This window comes from Lepidothrix coronata, unplaced genomic scaffold (genome assembly GCF_001604755.1).
Source record: "Lepidothrix coronata isolate B3197 unplaced genomic scaffold, Lepidothrix_coronata-1.0 Scaffold38, whole genome shotgun sequence".
Lineage (NCBI taxonomy): Eukaryota > Metazoa > Chordata > Aves > Passeriformes > Pipridae > Lepidothrix > Lepidothrix coronata.
In genome coordinates, this window is record NW_016690218.1 from 1,703,610 (window position 1) to 1,723,026 (window position 19,417).

The 19,417-nt window shown below is 42.7% G+C and overlaps 1 protein-coding gene across 6 annotated transcripts in view; it reads right to left on the reverse strand.

Annotated features, from left to right (window-relative positions):
* STUM (stum, mechanosensory transduction mediator homolog) overlaps positions 1 to 19,192 on the reverse strand; it is a 48,004-nt gene extending 28,812 nt beyond the window's left edge. For 5 of the 6 annotated variants that reach the window (XM_017812909.1, XM_017812908.1, XM_017812906.1 and 2 more), the window contains exon 1: positions 18,972 to 19,161. In XM_017812909.1, the coding sequence (XP_017668398.1) occupies positions 18,972 to 19,161 (190 nt within the window). Of the gene's footprint in view, positions 1 to 18,971 lie in introns of all 6 variants that reach the window. The other variant, XM_017812907.1, reaches the window with a different exon arrangement.
* Between the last annotated feature and the right edge of the window lie 225 nt (positions 19,193 to 19,417).

The following is a 19,417-nucleotide window of genomic DNA, read 5'->3' on the forward strand; positions in this document are numbered from 1 at the left end:
GGGCTCTCTGCTCTTTGAAGTCTTGCCATCTGTCTTACTTCTCTCTCCTACCGTATCCCCAACATCTCTCACTCTACATTACCATCTTTCTCCTCCTGTTTCACAGAGACAGATTGAATCTCTGCAATTCCCTTCTCCCTGTCTTCTGTTTCCTCCATACCATGCTCCCTTTAAACTTCATCTGCATACAAGCCTTTGTTTCTGTGCAGGTGACTCAAACTCCTGTACCTCTTCAGGACATTTCTCCCACATCTTGCCTATTCTTCCTGGTATCTCTGCTTGGACATCCTCTTGTCTTAATGAAGATGGCAAAGTTAAACTCCATTTCTTTGCATAGTGAATGTTTCTTACTGATGACACCACCAACCACCTTTCCATCAATCTGGTTTGCAAGTAAAGAGAAAAGGAGGATAATTATGTATTTAATTCCTCCCTCTCCTTTTCACAGGCACTCAGGTCACTGCAGCTACTATTTATTTTTCTCTCTCACACAAACTTAAATGTTTTTTTCCTTCCTTATATTCAACAATCACTAGAGCTTACTCTCCAGCCAGAGTTCCCCTTCACACGTCACATCAAATGCTTTTCACTCTAAGGCTTTCAGACCTGGTGAACACCTACTGCTGTTTTCATTTACATACACCCTGCAACACAAACCCCCTACCTTGAATTAGGGGTTTGTTCTAGTTCCTGTGTGACACAAGGTTACTTGCTGCAACAATTTATTTCTGTAGTTAATAAATGTCCCCATTCGTAGTAGGAATCTGCAAAGGTTAGATCAGTTAAACCATTGTTGCGTAACTTTATTTTTTTATTTATCTTTTTAAGACTAACCAATAGGTCTGATAATTCTCTTGCACACGTAGATATCTGCAGTTCTAACTACCAAAATGACAGGCAGCTATACTTTCTCCTGCCCAAAGTTCAGTAAGAAGGGGCAGAGAGACAGCTGTTCACTAACACAAACTATGGTGAGTCGCCCCACACTCCTCCTTAAAGCATGGGCTACTATGTGCTCTCTGAAAGCATGGACCACTGACATATTGCTATACACCTCAGTGTTCTCCTCCCACTTAGGAATTCCTTACTTTTCTATGCTAATCCTTACAGGTGTCTGAAGTGTATTTCTACAGTCATTATAGCTTCCTACACTTGAGCATTAAATAACCCCACATTTCTAGCTAAAATAATTCATTTTTCTTTTAATTTTAGTGATAAAAACGTAGCATTTTTTCCTTCCCTCACATTTTACGGAATAAGATTTCTAGTACAGTATTGTACAAAAACAACAATCTGACACATTAGAGCTATTCTGCCATCTTTTATTGTGCCTGTAATGAAAAAAAATAAGCATGTATTTTCAGCTGACTGTGCTACACAGAACAATCTGATAGCAGAAGCCCATTATTGTCATTCAAAGGAACATTTGTTTAACCAGATGCAGTCATGAAAAATTATCTTAAATTTTACAATTCGTATTTTCTAGCGCTGTTCCACGCAAAATCCAAATATGTCAATGCATTAAGACCACATCACAGACTGCACTTTATTCCTTTTCTTGAAGACAGATTGTAACAGGACCAACATTTTGGGACATCAGAGCCATCCACAGCAAGGCACACGTCTCCATCTCAGATACGAGGGCGATTAAGACAGCGCAATACTCTAAGAAGGGTTTATTGTAGGATCTCACATCCATAATGATTACACTGTGCTCTACAAAGAGAACCACTGTCCTACAGCAGATCCTTGCAGGGAAAAGCAATAGCAAGCTGGTACACAGGACAGCAGGGCAGAAGGGAAGTTTAAGTTTGAAATGCATAGATCGAACTCCTTAGGTTCCTCAGGGTTGTGCAGACTGCCTGAGGTCTCGCCCAGAAAATATTTCTCAAGTAGAAAAGGAATTTCAGCACCCAGTAGAAACACTGGATGCTTGTGTCTGGGCAAAATTGGGATCCTGGGTGGACCTGGGGTGTAGGTGGAGCAAACCATCCTAAATGTATGATTCATGAATGATCACTAAGCACAGTGAGCTCAAGGCTGCAGTGCTCCCCTGGCAGTTTCTACCGTGTTCCCCTGCAAGAAACTAGAGGCAGCGCAGGACTCTTTGGAAATCTTTGCATTTGCCTTTGCAATTTGCTCTGTATTCTTCTCAACTGTTGCATCTGACAGAAAGCAAGACCAGATTTGGGGTGGTAAGAGGACTGGATGGAGTAAAAATTGTGATTAATTCTCCTCAGTACTAATTAAACTAATACTGATCAAAATACACACAGAAGAAAGGTCAGTTGAAGGCTACTACAACACTGGGATGTAATTACAACTTGTGGGGTAGGAAGTTCCTAAATCACAGAACACCTTGAGGAAGAAAGGAGTATCTGGAGAAGGTGCTGGTGCATTTGCTGACACATTGGCTATACAAAGAAGAACCTGCCTGGTGCTGTGGGAAAGCTCAGTCTCATCATTGCTAGCTGACAAGGCTACATACAAGGCAAACATACAAGGCAGGCAGTCTGCACTATCCGTGGGATCCATGTGACACATCACGTTTCTAGATCTGGGATTAAAGCAATACAAGTCTATTAGAAAAGTGCTTTTTATTTTCCAGTTAGTGAAAATTAACAGCTGAGCCAAACTGCTCAGCAGGGAGAGAACACAAACATAGTTCTTATCCTTCTCAAACGTCTGGCCCTAAACTATTTATAATCCTTCAGTATTTTATTTAACATATGCAAGTAACTGCATCTATTTTTCTACTTACTCTGTTTTGAACATACTGTCTCTTCTCTCCTAATGTCCATACTGACCAAGAACAGCACTTCATCTAGTTCTCTTTATTTTAGCTTCTTATAAGTACTTACGTATGCTAATGTTCTCTTCCTTCTGTTGAAGAATGATAGAAGGAAGGCAAAGAAGCTAAAGCATGGACTTTTGAAAACACTTAGGCACCAAATTCCCAGTGAAATCAAGGAATTCCAGGCTAAATCATGCCTCCAGCCACAGTGAAAGAGCTATCAGGATATTTAATCACATTCTGGCTTTCCCAGTTTAGCCTCACTGCCCTCCATGGCTTTTGGCTATATTGAAAGTGAAATATGCAGATTAGGATTATGAGTATGTATCAGAAAATGAGTATATTTACAGGATAGTAAAGAATGTTCATCTGAAATGTCTTTCCTGTGCTGTCATAGTTTATATTCCTTCCTGTTTAAGCAGCGTGAATGATATTGGCTGAGTTTTTTACGACTTGAGGAAAGCAAAACAGATCCAGTAACTATATGAGGGCTTACAGGCTGAAGAGGAACAGTGGCCAGGCAATTAATCTCTTCTTAGTACAGGTTATAAAAGCCTGTATCGGAGTCAACAGAAGGGAACACATATCTAAGTCACAACAAATTCAGTACAAAGTCTTACCAAAGCTTTCCTATATTTAAAGTTAGCTTTAAGCATGCCTTTGCACTGAGTTATTAGTAGATGGTTTCCTCTGCCATCTCTTGATTGGAGGTATGCAATCTCCAGCTAAGATCAAGGGACAGATACTGTTACTTCAGCTGTAGCTGCTTAAACTGCCACAATCAATTGTCTGATGGAGATGTCAATGTCCCAGAAGCCAGAAAAGTGAGAAGGGAAACCTCTCTACATTAGTCATCGCAACCAGAAATTGCTGCCAGGCATCATCATGGTTGACTGGGGCAAAGTGAGGAGAGGCAGCAGCCAGTTCTCAAGATTCATCTGACTTCACCTGTCAGCCCCATTCCCAAATATAGCAGCTCTCAATGCTACAGAGCATGAAAGGACCTCTCTCATATTTTATATTCCTCAGATAATGCAAAAAGGAAGAAACATTGTGAACATTCAGCACATCCTTCAAAGAAGGGATCTAAAAGCACCATTTTGCAGCGGTTATTTAAATTTGCAAATATTATTTGCAAAAAAACCCAAAAAACATTCTGCAGCGAGAACATGTGCTCAAGGTGTTCCACAGTCAGCAAAGCTGTTGAGATTTTTAGACTGCTAAGAAGGAATGCTATGGAAGAGCAGGACAGAAATCAGTGATGTGCTATGGTGAGCTGACTGGCTACCAGACACCCACCCAGCCACTCCCTCACTCCCCTTCCCCTCCACAGGACAGAGGGGGAAAATAAGATTTAAAAAAGTTTGTGTGTTGAGAGAAAGAACAAGAAGATCACTTACCATTATTGCCAGAGGTGAAACAGACTGGACTTGGGGAAAGTCAATTTACTGTCAATTAAAATAAGTTTGGATAGTGAGAAACAAAATACCACCCTCACCCCTTATTTTCCCCCTGCTCCTAGGTTCAACTTCACTCTTCCATTCCTGATTCCTCTACCTCTGCCCCACTCTGAACAGAGCAGGATGCATGGGGAATGACAGGACTTGTGGTCAGTTCTCTGCAGTTCCTCTCTCCCACTCCTTTCTCGATGCTTTTCCCCAGGTCTGGTGCCAATTGTTCCACAGGCTGCTGTCCTTTGGGATAAATCTGCTCTAGCATGGGCTCTCCACAAGTTGCAGTTCCTGTCAGGAGTTATGGTCCAGCATGGGCTCTCCATGCATGTCTCTCTTGCATGTTCTCAAAGATGTGTCCCCCTCCTTCCCTGCAGTGCTCTGCTGTCCAAACCCTGCTACAAACACCCAACACTCATATACTTTGAAAAAGAGCTAGCAGAGAGCTATGGGGAAGGGCAATGATGGAAATTATAGACTCAAGAGAAAGAGAGGAGGTCTAAGCTTCAAAAATGTACAATGTACATGAGACATGGTAGATGTACATGCACTAAGAAACAGCGTGGAGGTCAGAACTACTTGAGTTCTTGTAGGGACAAGATGAGATCCAAAAGGATGTGTGGGCAGTGCATGAGGTATTTTGAAACTATTAAAGCAAATGCCTTGTTTTGCCAACCAATTAATGGATAGCTTTGATGTGACCTAACTTCAGATATCTGCAAGGGAAGTGTCTCAATCTGAGCCAGTTACCCTTTGCAGGCAAAAAAAAAAAACAAAAGGAAAAAAGAGACAGAGGCCCCCAGAGGGTGTGATTCACTTAACCTATTTTAAAGAGATGAGTCACATGCTGGTAGTGCCTAATTCCTCCCTACAAACTACAACGCCAACCAACTCAGATGCACAGGTAGATAGATGGATCCTATCTGATACATCCAATAAAAATAATGTTTGCTGTTAAGCTATTTTGGCTAAATAATACTATTAAAAATTATCTCCTGCTTTGGTGTATCAGGCAGCTAATCAATTCCTTTAGGAGGAGCTTTTGCTACAGGCCAGTTAGTGCTTTTAACTCTGTTCATTACAGATCTTCCTCTGAAACTTCTAGTACTGGACACAGCATGAGGTAAAAGAGAGCAAGGACTTTGTTCTGCAGAACTCCTATGCCCTCAGGGTAGAATACAGCCATGTTACTATGGATACAGAAGGATCACAGGACCTAAACTGTGGTTTATGGTAATACCAGTGCACCTATTTTTAAATAATATTTCTACTGTTCTTCCCTGATGATAAAGAGAAGTACAGATGAGTTCTTTGTTCTGATCATTACAGTGTATCAAAATGACCTTGTCGTAGCCTGGAGGCTTTTGCAATGCTGATGAAATGCTCCTGCTGCAACAGCAGAAAGATGTCTAAATTTGATGTTTCTAGCTCCTTTCATATTGCTTTTCTACTTGAGGGTATCTTTTTCCAACTTGACAGTGTTTGTAGGGCTCAGATGAGCCCTGTTGCTAAGAAACAAGTCCCAACTGTGCCTTTAAAACACTGCCTTTAAACATACAACTCAAGGAAATATTTTTCTTTTTATTACACTGTATTGTGTGTTTTTATTAGGATTTCTTTTAACTAGGCTCTGACTCTTGAGGTTACATTATTATCACAACCTTCTGGGATAGGACTTATTCTTTTTCCATTATCTGTACAGTGCCACGGTCACGTACATAGTTGTATAAATAATATATTTTAAAACTACTTTTCAAAGACCACAATAAGGCCCCATTTTGTGCACAACTGTGGTGCAAACAAGAAGGGATACAGTGGAGCAAATATTGGTTAATACTAAACTATAGCATAGTATAAATCAGTGTTCTTTCAAATGGTAAATCTGGGGTGTATCTGTGCTTGCTTGGCTTGGGGTTTTGGTGTGGGTTTTCTTTTTTGCCATATACTAACTAAAACATGCTGAAGTCCCTTCTGTGCGTACAAGATAGTGTGTAGCTTTCACAGGCATAAATCAGATCATAGAAACATGCCAGGGAGTAACCAGCACACCCAAACTAAAAACTGTCTTGTCCATCCTATGTGTTTACCATGTTCTCATTAATGCATGGCACAGACAACACTTTGCTTCTTGAAGAACACAAAGTCCAAGAGTGATAGGGGCAGTTCATTAATAACAATTTTCTTGGAAGAGATTAATGCAAACTGAAGTACGGCTGCATTATTTGAGGCACTGAACTGCAAGAAGTCCATGGAGATTCTCTTGCCAGTTCTGCCACCAACTTCCCAGACAATCTTCAGCTGCTTATCTCCTCTGAATTCTCCATTCAGACTGCAAAGAGTCTAAGTGTGTGACATAACATTCATATCTTAATATTCCCTTCTATATCATAATAGGTCTAGTGTCGTCAGCACTCCACAGTGCTACTGAAATAATCAGCAAAGCTCTGCTTGACTGCCTTCCTGGCATTTCTCACACCAGTAAATTGTGGACTTCTTGAGAAAACTTATTCCAGTGACTGTGATTTAAGTCTATCATGTCATTTACCTATCATTCCTTTTACAAAATGTACTAAAGAACATTTACTGGTCTGCGATGAAGTGTCATAAATATTTAAAACAAGCCCACATTTGTAGGGGAGAAAGCACATTAAGTTTTAGGATGCAAGCTAATTTATTTTTAGCTTTGTTTGCTGGCTAATTTGGGAAATACAATTCTCAACGGGTGTCCTGCTTGGTACTGCAACTTGGCAAGAGTCTTCTCTGGCTTAAAGGGCAATGTAAGAGCTCAGCTCTGCAACTCTTCTTTATAGTAAGTAATACTTATTCACAGGAGCAACCTCAAGGGGCCAGCTCAATGTTACAAGAAGCAAAAATTGTGAGCAGAGGTGAGACAAAATAGTTCTAGAGGCTCAACACCACATTGCTCTGCATATTGTGGATTCTCAGTTCTGACAAGTGAGTTAAGCTTGCAATGGGAACATTTTATACCTGTTTTGCACTGGTTCAAATGACTGCTTGGTGTTCCAAGCAATGCGACCTGGGATCTACAGAGCACCTAGAAAGGGGACACCCTCTCTGTCCAGGTTCTGCCTTGGCACACAGAGTAAACAAGCACGGGAAGAACATCTAGTGGATTGAAAGCACTGATGTAAGAGCAGAATATATACACATATGGGACAGCTTTTCTCTCGTGCAACGTACACCATGTTTTAGTTAATATGCAGAAGAAAAATCTTGGGTTCCTTGTCAGTATTACTAAGAGTAGACTGTTACCATTTATTCATCACAGCTTCAGTAAAAGAAGGATTCACTGTGTAGCTTCTGAGCAAGAGTGGTTCCTGGGAACTAATGCTTGGTCTAAATTCCATTCCCAGCTCCACCATGGGTTTCTTCTAAGCGTCAGCTGCACACGGCACAAGGAGACAGATCCTAATTTTAACTGCGTTGCCTTGAATCTGCCATCCAAAGCGGAAATACTGAGGCTTAACTCTGTTGGAAACAAGCATTTGCTTCTGGGCACCCTTGTGCATAAGGTGTTACTTGGATCAAGATGGGTTGGTGACACGGAATGGCTGAGCACAGAGTCCTCCCCATTGTGCTGTCCACACTCACGGCTTGGTTCCTGCTCTGCTCTGCAGGTGTGCAGCTGGCTATGCCTCTGCAGTGTGGGTGTGAAAGGAGGCTGACCTTTTGTGGCAATGCACCGATGTGAGGGGCTAAGCCTCAAGGCAAAAAAACCAGGTCACCTGTACAGCTGACCATTGTAAACAAAAAGCAAGTTAAATCACCACGGGGAGTCAGTTCCAAAGGAGTGTCAGGAGAATCCATTTCCACATTGTTTTTGTGGGAGGAGCAGGGGGACTGAGTGAGATAAGTACTCAGATGCAAGTCAACGTATGAAATTACATTCTGGCTTTTAAAAGAGAAAATGAGAGTGTGTTTTTGTACTCACAATTGACAATGACTGTAGTCCCTGTGCTCTTTTCTCTCTTTTACATGAGACAAGAAACCATCCCACCAGCTCTCTGCAGCCACAATGAAATTTCAGTAGGAGGGGAAAAAAAATCTCGTGATGCTGAGTCTAAAACATTGTTTTTAAAAAAGTTTAGTGCTTGTTTTGTAAAAGCCTTGCTAAGCCTTCCCTGGTATTGATTAGTTTGTCGGGTGAAGAGCTAATGAAGAAAGACATGCAGCAAAAAAGCGTTATCATCCTTGCACTACAGGTCGGAAGATCTGGCAATGCTTTCACAATTAAATAGATCTAGAGAGGTAATTTGACGGCCAATCCAGAGAATCCACACTAATCAAATTGTCTAACTACATCAGAATCAATGTTCCAACTCCTTCGATGGGTTACTTGGTAACTGGCCTGGTGCAAATGAGTTTGGAAACGGGTCTGATTTGTTGCAATCATTTCACAAAGACAGAAGGAAAGTATGGGGAACCATGACAATCCCAGAGCTAGAGAGGAATTTTCTTCTGGCTATACCTCACAAATATCTCAATTTTTGACCAGTCCTTTCTCACAGTTCTAAATCCTTTGTGAACCCCTCCCACTAAGACAGCAACTACAGAGTGTGTTGCAGGGCTATGAGAGTTGTATGTCCTTACAGCTCTTTTGTATATGTAGATCCAAGGAGGTCCAGCTCTACTTTTAACTGGAATTTAGTCTTCAGATTCTTGGAACCAATTTTCAGTGGAAAGGAAACTTAAAGCCACCTGAATCCAAAACAGTGTTTGCAAGAAGACATTAAAAAAAAAAAATTACAGGAAATATAAATACATATACCTTGATCCAAGAGCTTATTTTATCACAGTATAAAGAACCCAGTCCAGACCACTACTGGTGAGATGTCTGACTCTATGGGCCTCTGCATATTGATTTCTGTGGTGTCAAGTTGCCATCTCCTTTCCCCACACGGCATAGCAAATACAATGTTGTATAGTCATATACAAAATATCATGTTTATGGAAATCAAATTGTCATGGCAACAGAAGAGGTCTTGCAAGTATTTTAAAAATAGCAAATTAACAAAACCAATTTATAAAATCCAAACCCCATTCTTTTATGAATGTACTTAAACAGATACAACAAAGGGTTTTCTACCTACATAAGGCTTTCCTTTAAAGCCGTCATCTCACTTCACCATATTGGCATATGGAGTAGATATGCATTATATTTTAGATTTAAACAGCAAAACTATTTCAGCTGGACAGCGTCATACTAATGTGATCACTGGGGCTTATTTCAGGTAAAATATTTTCATAAAAACCTAATGATTCATATTTTGTAAAATGACTCAACTTTTTAACACAGTGAACTTCAAACAGTGGCTCATTATAATCTACTTCTTAGTCTTCAATAAATCTTCGTTCTTCAAAGGCTTATTGACACTAACACTTACTTGTGTTTTAACTGAAATAAAATTATTATCCACAATTTGTAAGTTTTGTGTGGATATTCTTCAATGCTTGTGGCAAACTAAGAGTTCAGCCTAGACAAAGGACAAGCTGGTGAGATGCTGGATAATGATCTGTCATTTGTTTAAATTCATGTTCTAAAGGATGGCAGCCTTAGACCCCTGCAAAGTTCCTTGTATAAGCATTATTACTGAAGTTGGAAACGTACAGGATGAACCCCTGCAGAGAATGTGATTATGTTTCCAACAGTTCCTCTATCGATTGTATTCACCCTTTCCTCTAACAAGATTTGACCATGATCCACTCCAGGCATATCCTTTGGGTATGTTGATACTGGAATTTTTAATTTAAGTTAGTGTATTGCCCATCAGTTTTCATCAAGCATCTCATTTGTATTTAGTAGTCTGCACATTTCATGATCATATGCTCAAAGACATGGGTGTCCATGGTTTTGTCTAGTTGGGCAGAACTGTAAGTTACTTAACAACGTATCCTTTTTTTTTAATTTAAAAGCTCGGTATAATATCGGCATCCTTCAGTGCTGAAAAATCATGACTCAGGTTTTCCAAAACTGAGATCATTAAAATAAAAAAGTCAATTCATTCTTTCTTCCCCCAACCTTCCCTTTTTTGGTTTTTTGTTTTTTTGGTTTGTTTTGAGACAGGATCATTATCTTCAAATCCTGCTCCAAAGCCATAGGAGTTACATTTTTTTCTTTTCCTGAAAGCAGAGATTCTCATCTAATCAAGACCCTCAGGGGACAGGGTTCTAAGGAAACACCAAATATTGTGTTATTCAGGATTGCACTGCAAGGCCTTTTGAGGGGCTGTCAAGTAATTAGAAATTGTTTGGTCTGTAACTCCTTTGGAATGGAAACACTGAGCTTTGAACTGCCTTTATTACAAGGACTACATTGTTGGAGGAAGGAGCGTGAGAGCAGCTTTTAAGTGGTAAAATGGAGAGAAAACAAACCGTAGAAATGAGTATTTTAAATCAAATATTCAAGTTCTGTCCACTTATTTTTTCTTTGACTCTACACAGAATAAAACCTAAGTTTATAACATCAGAAATCAACAAGTGAAATACAGCTAGGTAGAACAGCATGTGATTGTTCTCAAGTTCTGACAATATTTTCATTGTCAGAACTCCCTAGTTAATATAAATGCTCAAAAACCCTGTGAAGAGGAAGAGGGGTTAATTCCTTCCTTTAATGAAAAAAGCTCCCAACCTTCAGCAGAACCAGGGAAACTGAGGTTTCACATTCCTGCAACCCCTAAAGCAAGCTCAATGAACACAAACGTTTCTTTCTCAGGTGAGGCTGGGCCCATGCTGATGCCATGTCCTGGGTCTGACTTGTACTCAGTGATGCCTAAGGTTGCTGTGTGATGCTCTCTCCAGCTCCTTGCTAAGGAGCTGCTGCCACACCAGCTTCCCTACATGTGCATAGCACCACAACTGCTCCAGGTCACAGATCAATATCTGAAAGGCAAATGAGCTCTAACTGCAGCTTTAAGTAAGATGTTGGACTGACCTGGAGTAGCTGCAGCAGATGTGGGGATTCCCTCCTGCTTCCCTTGCTGCTGGAGCTGTAACTTCCAGCAGAAGTTGTGTAAGGCACAGATAATGTTTTTAATTGCCCGTAAGGTTTGCCAGATGCCAGAACTTTTATACTTATAAAATCCCAAAAACTGGACACGGGTACAACACTAAACTGGTTTACCTTCTTTCAGATATGGTCTGGAAGGAATGTCCTGTGAGGAGCAGCGGAGGACTCTGGGCTTGTCTAGTCTGGGGAAAAGGAGGTTGAGGGGTGACCTCATTGCTCTCTACAGCTTCCTGAGAAAGTGTAGAAACTGTGGAAAAAATTTCCTGATCTCTTCTCCCTGAGATCTTGTGATAGGATGCATGAGAATGATTCAAAGCTGCACCAGGGTAGGTTCAGACTGGACATTAGGAAGCATTTCTTTACCAAGAGGGTGGCCGAATACTGGAACAGGCTTGCTATAGAGTTGGTTGATGCCCCAAGCCTGTCAGCTTTTAAAAGGCATTTGGATAAAGGCCTTAATAACATGCTTTAACTTGGTCAGCTCTGAGTTGGTCAGGCAGTTGGACAAGATGATCATTTCACGTCACTTAGAACTGAAACAGTCTCTTCTGTGATTCTGTGACCATCATCTTTGCACAGCGCTCCAACCAAGTTCACAGGCGTCCACTGCAGTGCTGCAACTGTATAACTTTAAAGCTGTAAAGTTCTGAAATTAAGTCAGTCCAAAAACTGAAGGAATTCAGAATTCCAAATTCTGAAGGAATGTTATATATCAGCTTGATTTTATATCTCATAGAAAGTAAGAAATGAAGCTCTTTTCCTGTTTTCCTTTCCAGGTTACCTCTAAATTTAAGTTTTCATAAATCAATTGCAAACTCCAGTCCCTTTGAAAAACTTTAGGCCTATTTTAGAATCCCATTACCATCCAATCATTTGTTTCTCCACAAAATTCAAAACTGGATAGAGATTCTAAAATTCACCTTTGTGCTTTGTGCCAGCCACTGCCACCTACGGGTGTGTTTGTGTTCAGGGCACTGCGCACAATTTGATGGGTAAGAAAGAGCCTGAGGAACCTGGTTTCTGCTTCCCACTCATCCATGGATGATCTTGAACAGCTCCACAAAATCTGAATGCTCTTTTCATGGTGTAGAGAGTAAATGGCAGCAAAATGCTGCAGGCAATGGTGCTTTATCAGACTTCGTAAATCACACCCACTGATTCAGAGGAGGAGAACAATTCACCTCTATCCTGCAACCCAGACTAGCCAAAATTCACCTGTTAAAAGCACTCTCCTCATTCAAGTTACTTTTGTCTTTAAATCCTTTCATTCATTTGCTCTCTTGAAGTTCCAGTTCTTTTGCCTTCTCACCATATCTCTGTGAATGTGCTTTTCTCCTCCTGGACTTGATTCTCTGTTTTCCCCCATGTCACACCCTTCATCTGGAACAGCTTTCTAGACTTAAAATTCAGTTGGTTTACTTGGCCATTTAACAGCTCTTCTCTGCTGTCTGCTCTCACCTTCACTCTTAATCTTCAAGTACATCTGTCCAAATTGCATTAAATGACAAACACGATTACAAGATGCTGAGCAAACCCTGTCTCCTTATGTGTTCATTAAGTAATGAATACCTCCACAGAGCTGCTTCAACCACAGCAGTGAACAAAAAGCACTGAACAAAAATGTCCCTGGCCATTTCTTTTGTCTTCTATTTTCATGGAAACAGAAGGCACGAGGGAGGTAAGATAAACTTCTTTGCATTTTAGCTGGTCTGGCACTGACAGCAATTCAAAGGCAGCAGCACTAGGTTAGTGTACAGACTGACAGTGAAACGAACCAAAAAGTCATTTTAAATGCAAGTGGAGCTCAACAGCTGACTTTTACCAACTGTAACAAGTGAAGAGCAAAAACTAACCAAAGGACATAAACAGTGCTAAATATTTGGAGTGTGACTTGAGGCTGTGGTCACGAACAAGGCCCTGCTGTGCTTTTGCTGTGTATGCATTTGTAAAGCAAGGTTCACTGGAGGATGATGAGTATGACAGCACATACCTGTGTGACTGCTGTGGCTAAGCAGATAAACTCAAGGAAGGGATCCAGAGTTACACAAAGGAGAGGGAGGAATAAGATTATATTAAGTATTCAGGCAAGTGTGGGCAAAGCAGAAAGCAGCTTTCTTCCAAAAATACATCAGGGCATGCCATTGGATGCTGGATTAAAACTGAGTGGCCAGATCAGGTCCCTCAGCAGAGACAGTACCTGTTTTTTGGGAGTGTTTTCTGCTGATCAAGTACACTGGCTGGAGTTGTCTCTACCAAGGAGCTACAAACTTGAAATACTTCGGCATTTATTGAGATCACAAATTATCTGTGAATCTCTTTTGAGTTTTCCAAGCTTCTTTATCATTCTAGATGGTCCAGACACTTCATGGCACAAAAATATTCCAGACTACCCTGTACTGGCAAGTTTGTTGAGTGACTGTTCAACACCATCAGCCAAGTAAGTTATAGAAGACATTCAGATTCCTTGCTTAAATCTCTGTTGCTAATAAAAAAAAAAAAAAAAAAAAGGAGGAAGTCAATGTCCTTCAACATACTGACAAGAACAAGGCCCTGCAGGTGCAGAAACCTGAGATCCAGTTGTTCTTGTGCCCAGCTTTACCTCACTGAGGATCATCTCCTGCACAGCTGATAACACTGCTACCACCAGTGGAGCAGTAACCTGGATACACACATTTTAACAAAGGTCTCATTTTCCACCTTGCACAAGCAGATGAACAAATTACCATAAAGAATTTCTTGACCTTTTCAATGGAAAATACAAAACCCAACAGAGTGAAGTCTACTGGCAAATAGGTTTGCTTTGTTTAATTATGTTCCACGAATAAATAGCTTGTTTCTGCAGATTACCAGCAGTCTATACATCACAGGCTGAAAGGCAATGTTAGCTAAAGAATTGCAGCAGTAAAGTTCACAAACACAAATTCATATAAACACTTGAGAAAAACCTTTGTTTTCCTCAAATGAGCTTGTAAATCACACGGATTCATTGGTTTGCATGTCTATAAGAAAAAAATAATTTAAAAGGATCATAAATACCAAAGCAAGTTTGAGATTTTAATGCACAGATGTCTGAAAGCTCCAATTTCTTTTTGCAGTGTTTTCCTACTGTAGATAAGAAAATCTATTTTTTCCCTTGAAATTCTTTGTTTCAGTAATGAAAGCAATGGATGTTTGCTTGAGGCATCTATTTACCATTCCAACCACAAAAATAAAATGGGTATTGATAATTTTATGCAGATCTTATCCCTGCAACTTTCTCAACTGTTGTGTTCTGTACTTCTGTTCAGCTCTTTGGAGAGCTCATTCTGCTCGAGAGAGGCATGGTGCCTAATGAGAAGATGCTTGGCTTCCATGAATCGAACATTAGAGCCATATTCACACAGCTGAAGGTACAGTCCTTGAACTCTATCGAGACCAAAGCAGAATAAACAGATGGCAGAAGACTCGTGACAGGGAGCTGACATACTCAGGGACAGGGAGAGCTGCACTGTGGAACCGTGGAAGAAAAAAGTTCAGTGGGCTGGGAATCACCCCTTCTTTCTCTAGCTGCTGTGAGGAGCTGTCACTCATGATCTCCTCCACCGGCTATTTCATGGCACATGGGTGGCTGCTCTCCTATCTTGCACTAACATAATTTCACGCTACGTATTTCAATTACTCCCTGCATAAAAATAGTACACATGTATAATTCAGGCTGTGATCCAAAAGTCCACCCCCTTCCTGACAGGAGGGATTAATCTTGGAGAATACCTCATACTTTCAGACAATTTCACTCCCTTCTCACATTTCCCTCAAGTTCTCCCCCTGCGTTTACCCCCTCCCACACACGTGATGTCGAGAGAAGGAAAAACAGATAGGAAGGAGGGCAAGATTCCCATGTATCAGCTCAGGGAATGACAGGGAGCCAGATCTTCTCCCACGCTGACTGGCACACGGCAGCTCCAAGGGAACACAGTCTGCCAGCTAAAGGGCATGGCCAGCCCCTTCTCTCAGCTGCCATCTGCAGCACGTACCGGCTGGAGGTGCACACTGCTCAGTCCTGCGGGAACCGGGTACACCACCATTTATCTCTGCTGAGATCATCATCTTCCATTCTCCAGAGTTCATCATGGCATGATTTGGCCCTGATGCTTCAGAGCCCAGAAGCCCAAAGCCAAAGCAGAGGTTACGGTGTCTGTGGCTCAGAGCTGGAATGCTGGTAGCCAAGGCACGATGGCTTTTGCCACAGGACTCGCTGAGTCCTGCCTCTTCTTCCTTTTGTACTATCTGCTCTTTTCATGAACCTGAGCTAGGTACACCTTCATTACAGCTCAGCCCTACAGCCCCATAAGACACAGATGAGAAAAACCACATTGGACCACGGAAAACTGATCCAGAACATCTCCAAGGGCTTGCTTCTATCGCAGTGAATGGAAGCACAGCGTAATTTCAAGGCTGTTCTGCAAAACAGATTACAAGTAGATGGGCTAATCAAGCTTTTTTACATTGTATTTAGTCTGAATTTTAAGTTTTGGCAAGGCAAAAGTTAACATATCCTCTGGGTATGAACAAATTCCTATGAGTCTTTTGTAACATATATGGAAAGAGTAGTTAAAACCCAGTTTACAATGCATCTCAAAAACTGCCGTTCTGGGTTACTACATAAAACTCTGAAAATTAACCAACTGAAAAAATAAAATTACTATAAACAAAGAAGAAGTGTTATGTTTCCTGTCCAAATGGAGCACTACTGCAAAAAGGAAAAATACACTGGATATTTAAAAATTCTCAGATTTCACCCTCACAGATGACTTCCATAAAATAGGAAAGATAAATTAACTAAAAAAAGTAGAGACTTTCAGATTCTGAGAAGAGTGCCTGAGGATTTGGTAGCCTGAATCAGAGCACAATTTCTATTTGGATATCACTGGTCTGAGGTACTGGGCACTACTGAAACCTCAAATGCACCCGTCTCCAAGCAGTGGAAAACTTGGTTTATTCAGTGCTGACCACATTCTTGCCTTATTTCTATGGTTTCTGACCCTTCATTGCAATCGCACTGCAGAGTCTACACATGAATGACAACTACAGGCAAAATGATAAGGGATGAATTCAGGGACTGAAAAATAGAGAACTTCCATTACCACCTAAACACAGTCACACTCTCTACCTCAGCAGGCAGAATATACAGCAAACCAGTGAAACATCATTTTGACATGTTATAAATCTGGAATTGATGGGAATTTTGTCATTTACCTCACAGAGAACAGGCTCATAACCTTGATGTGAATAATTCCCACCACTGCAAATCTTATTTATTTTTATAAATGTTGCTCAGTTCATTGAGATTGCTGAAATGCAACAAATGGCACAAGATCTCTTTTTACCTTGAATATTCCTGCCAGTAGATTTGTGTTCCTCCTGTTTCCCCTTGTGTGTAGGCTACGTGATATATGACAGGATATGGCTGAGATTGTAAACAGCTTCATTCTAAGCAGGTGTATTATCTCAGAGAAAATTTTCTATTAAAATGCATACGCTATTAGCAGCTTCTTTAAGAGAATGGTTCATTTATGCATGAACTAAGTGCCATGCTTTGCATACAGAGCTCGGGATGCATCCCCAAAACACTGCATTTCGCCAGCCTGTGGGAATGCCACATGGAAGGATTTCTTTTGATTTGTAGTTTGTTTGTTTTGCTACTTTTTCAACAGGGTATAAGTAGAAACAGTGGTATAGACAGCCAGAAAGTGCTACTGAAATCAGCGTACCAAACACAAACTAAGTTTAATAAAAATCTCCACCAGTTAAAAAAAAAAACGAAAAAGGAATTAAAACCATTTTAGGGTGATCCAGCCAGTCAGTGATAGCACAACCACATGGCTGCAAAGTCCAGATTCAACTCTCAATTCTTCAAGCCAGCATGGACTGGGACCCTACATGCTCACCTGTAGCAAGGACATGCTATCTGCTGTCCTTGTTTAGACTCCTTCCGTGTGAGGGAAGGCACAACACTGCTACTTCCAGCAGACCTGCAGCAGCAGCCAGAGCAGAGCTCTGGGCAGATAACCACACTTCCAGCCAATTCTGACATGAGGATGTCTCATGAGCACCTACCCTACTGGGCTGAAGGAAGAACACTGAGGGTTTTCTAGTGTGCTGTTAAAAGCAACACAGTATGAAGTATAAGATCATTCAAAGGAGGAAAAGGGCATGGTAAGTCAGTTTTTTTCCCGTACGTCTACAGTGAAGATGTAGTGTCTTCAATGCCAACAGAAAAGTACATTCACTTTGAAAACTCTGGCTTTGAACATTTCTCTGAAGATGGTGGGAAAGTAAGTGCTAAATAACGACAACCTAAAACCCCATGAAAGCACTCAACTCGAGAGTTTCTCTTTGATTCATCACTCCGGGTTCTTCAGGTGGCTGCACACAAGGGATGTGCAAACAACAAATCCGAGCACAATGCATTGCATCTGGAAGCACATACAGCAATCCCAGTCCTTCCACAGCGAAACTCTGGAGGTATTTCAAAAGGTACAAGCTTTCCTCTGGAATACATCCACAGGTTAAGAGCAAGCACACTGGAACAGCAATGGCTTTTATATGTTGCACATAGTCTACCACTCACACTTAGGTAATACTTTAGAATTACTTAAGAAGAACTTTTAGAATTTCATATTTGTTACAGAATTAAGCCACCTGAAACACATGAAGCAAATAAAGGCAGGGCAGTAGCTCTTCAAAAGCAGGTCTAGGTGGGGGATACTCCCCTATCACAAGGAAGGCTTCTGCAGTGGCCACAGGAGCAGAAATAGCAGCCGGGAATAGACTGTGAGAGACTCGAGGTACGGATTAATGAGGGCTTTATTTTGTCTGGAGTTTTGTAAATGTGATTGCTTTGCTTGCAGCTAGAATACTTGTATTTAGCCTTGTGTTCCAGGTGCCTTTGTAGTGTTCAAACTCTAAGCTCCTGTTGCAGCAAGCATTTCCTAATTAAAAAGGAGGAAAGGGAAATATAGAGGGAACTGTAGCCACAGCTTAGGGATGTGTTACCTGAGCCTCTCACCAGTGATTTAGTATTGGGAAACCGTGAATCCACAGTTTCTCCGGGGAAATAGTTCCAACATTTTTCAGAGATCTCCTTAGGAAACGCGGGAAGGTGGGCTCTGAAAGCTCGCCTTAGCTGGCGAGCGATGTGGTCACTACGAGCCTTGGTCCTCTCTGACTAAAATCAGTTCGCGAGAGCCCGAACAGCCGAAGCCCTTCTCCTAAAGCGCACAATTCCCCGCCCGGCGAGAACGGAGCGGCCGGAACGCGCGGGGGATGCTCAGCCCCCGGAGCCGGGGAATTCATTTCCCCCGCCTCGCAGAGTCACGGAGCGCTGCCCCGCGGGCGAGAACGGAGAGGGGTCGGGCCGGTGCCCCAGCCCCGGTCCCTGACTGCCGTCGGGGAGAAGCCCGACCCTCGCGGCCGCGGCTCCCCGAGGACCCCGCAGGGCGCTGCCCCGGCCCTCGACGCAAAACTTTCCGCCGGGGCGCAGAGACTCGCTGCCTGCTTGCCTGCCTGCCTGCCTCCATCCATCCATCCCTTCCCGCGACGGCGTCGGGGAGAGTTGCCGGCGCGGCGGGGTCCGGCACCGGGCGAAGCAGTGGCAGGTGGGGAGAGGGACCCCCTGCCCCGGCCGCCCTCCCTCCATTCCTCCCGCCGCGCTCCTTACCCAGCCCCGGCACGAAGGTGTTGAGGAAGAGGCAGATGACAGCCACGGGGAACGGCATGTAGGGGATGGCGGCGCGCAGGGGGCCCTTCTTCTCCCGGACCTGCACCACCACCCCGCTGGAAGGGGCCGCGCCGCCCCGGCTGGGCTCCGCGGCCGCCGCGCTCTCGCCGTCCTTGGGCGAGGGATCCATGGCCGGCGCGGCGGAGCCCGGCGGGATCACAGCTCCCGCCGCCCAGCGCGCTCCCGCCGCCGCCGCGCGGCCCCGCCTGCGCGCCCCCCGCGCGGACCCCTCCCCTCTCTCCTCCCGCCCCTCGCTGGGATGGATCCCGGGAGCGTTCCGATCCGCGCTCCTTCACGGATCGCTTCCCGAGGAGCGGGAGGCTGGAGCTGCGCGCCCCTCGCCAGGCTGCGGATCGCCCTGTCCCGCCTGGGCAGTGAGGAGAGAG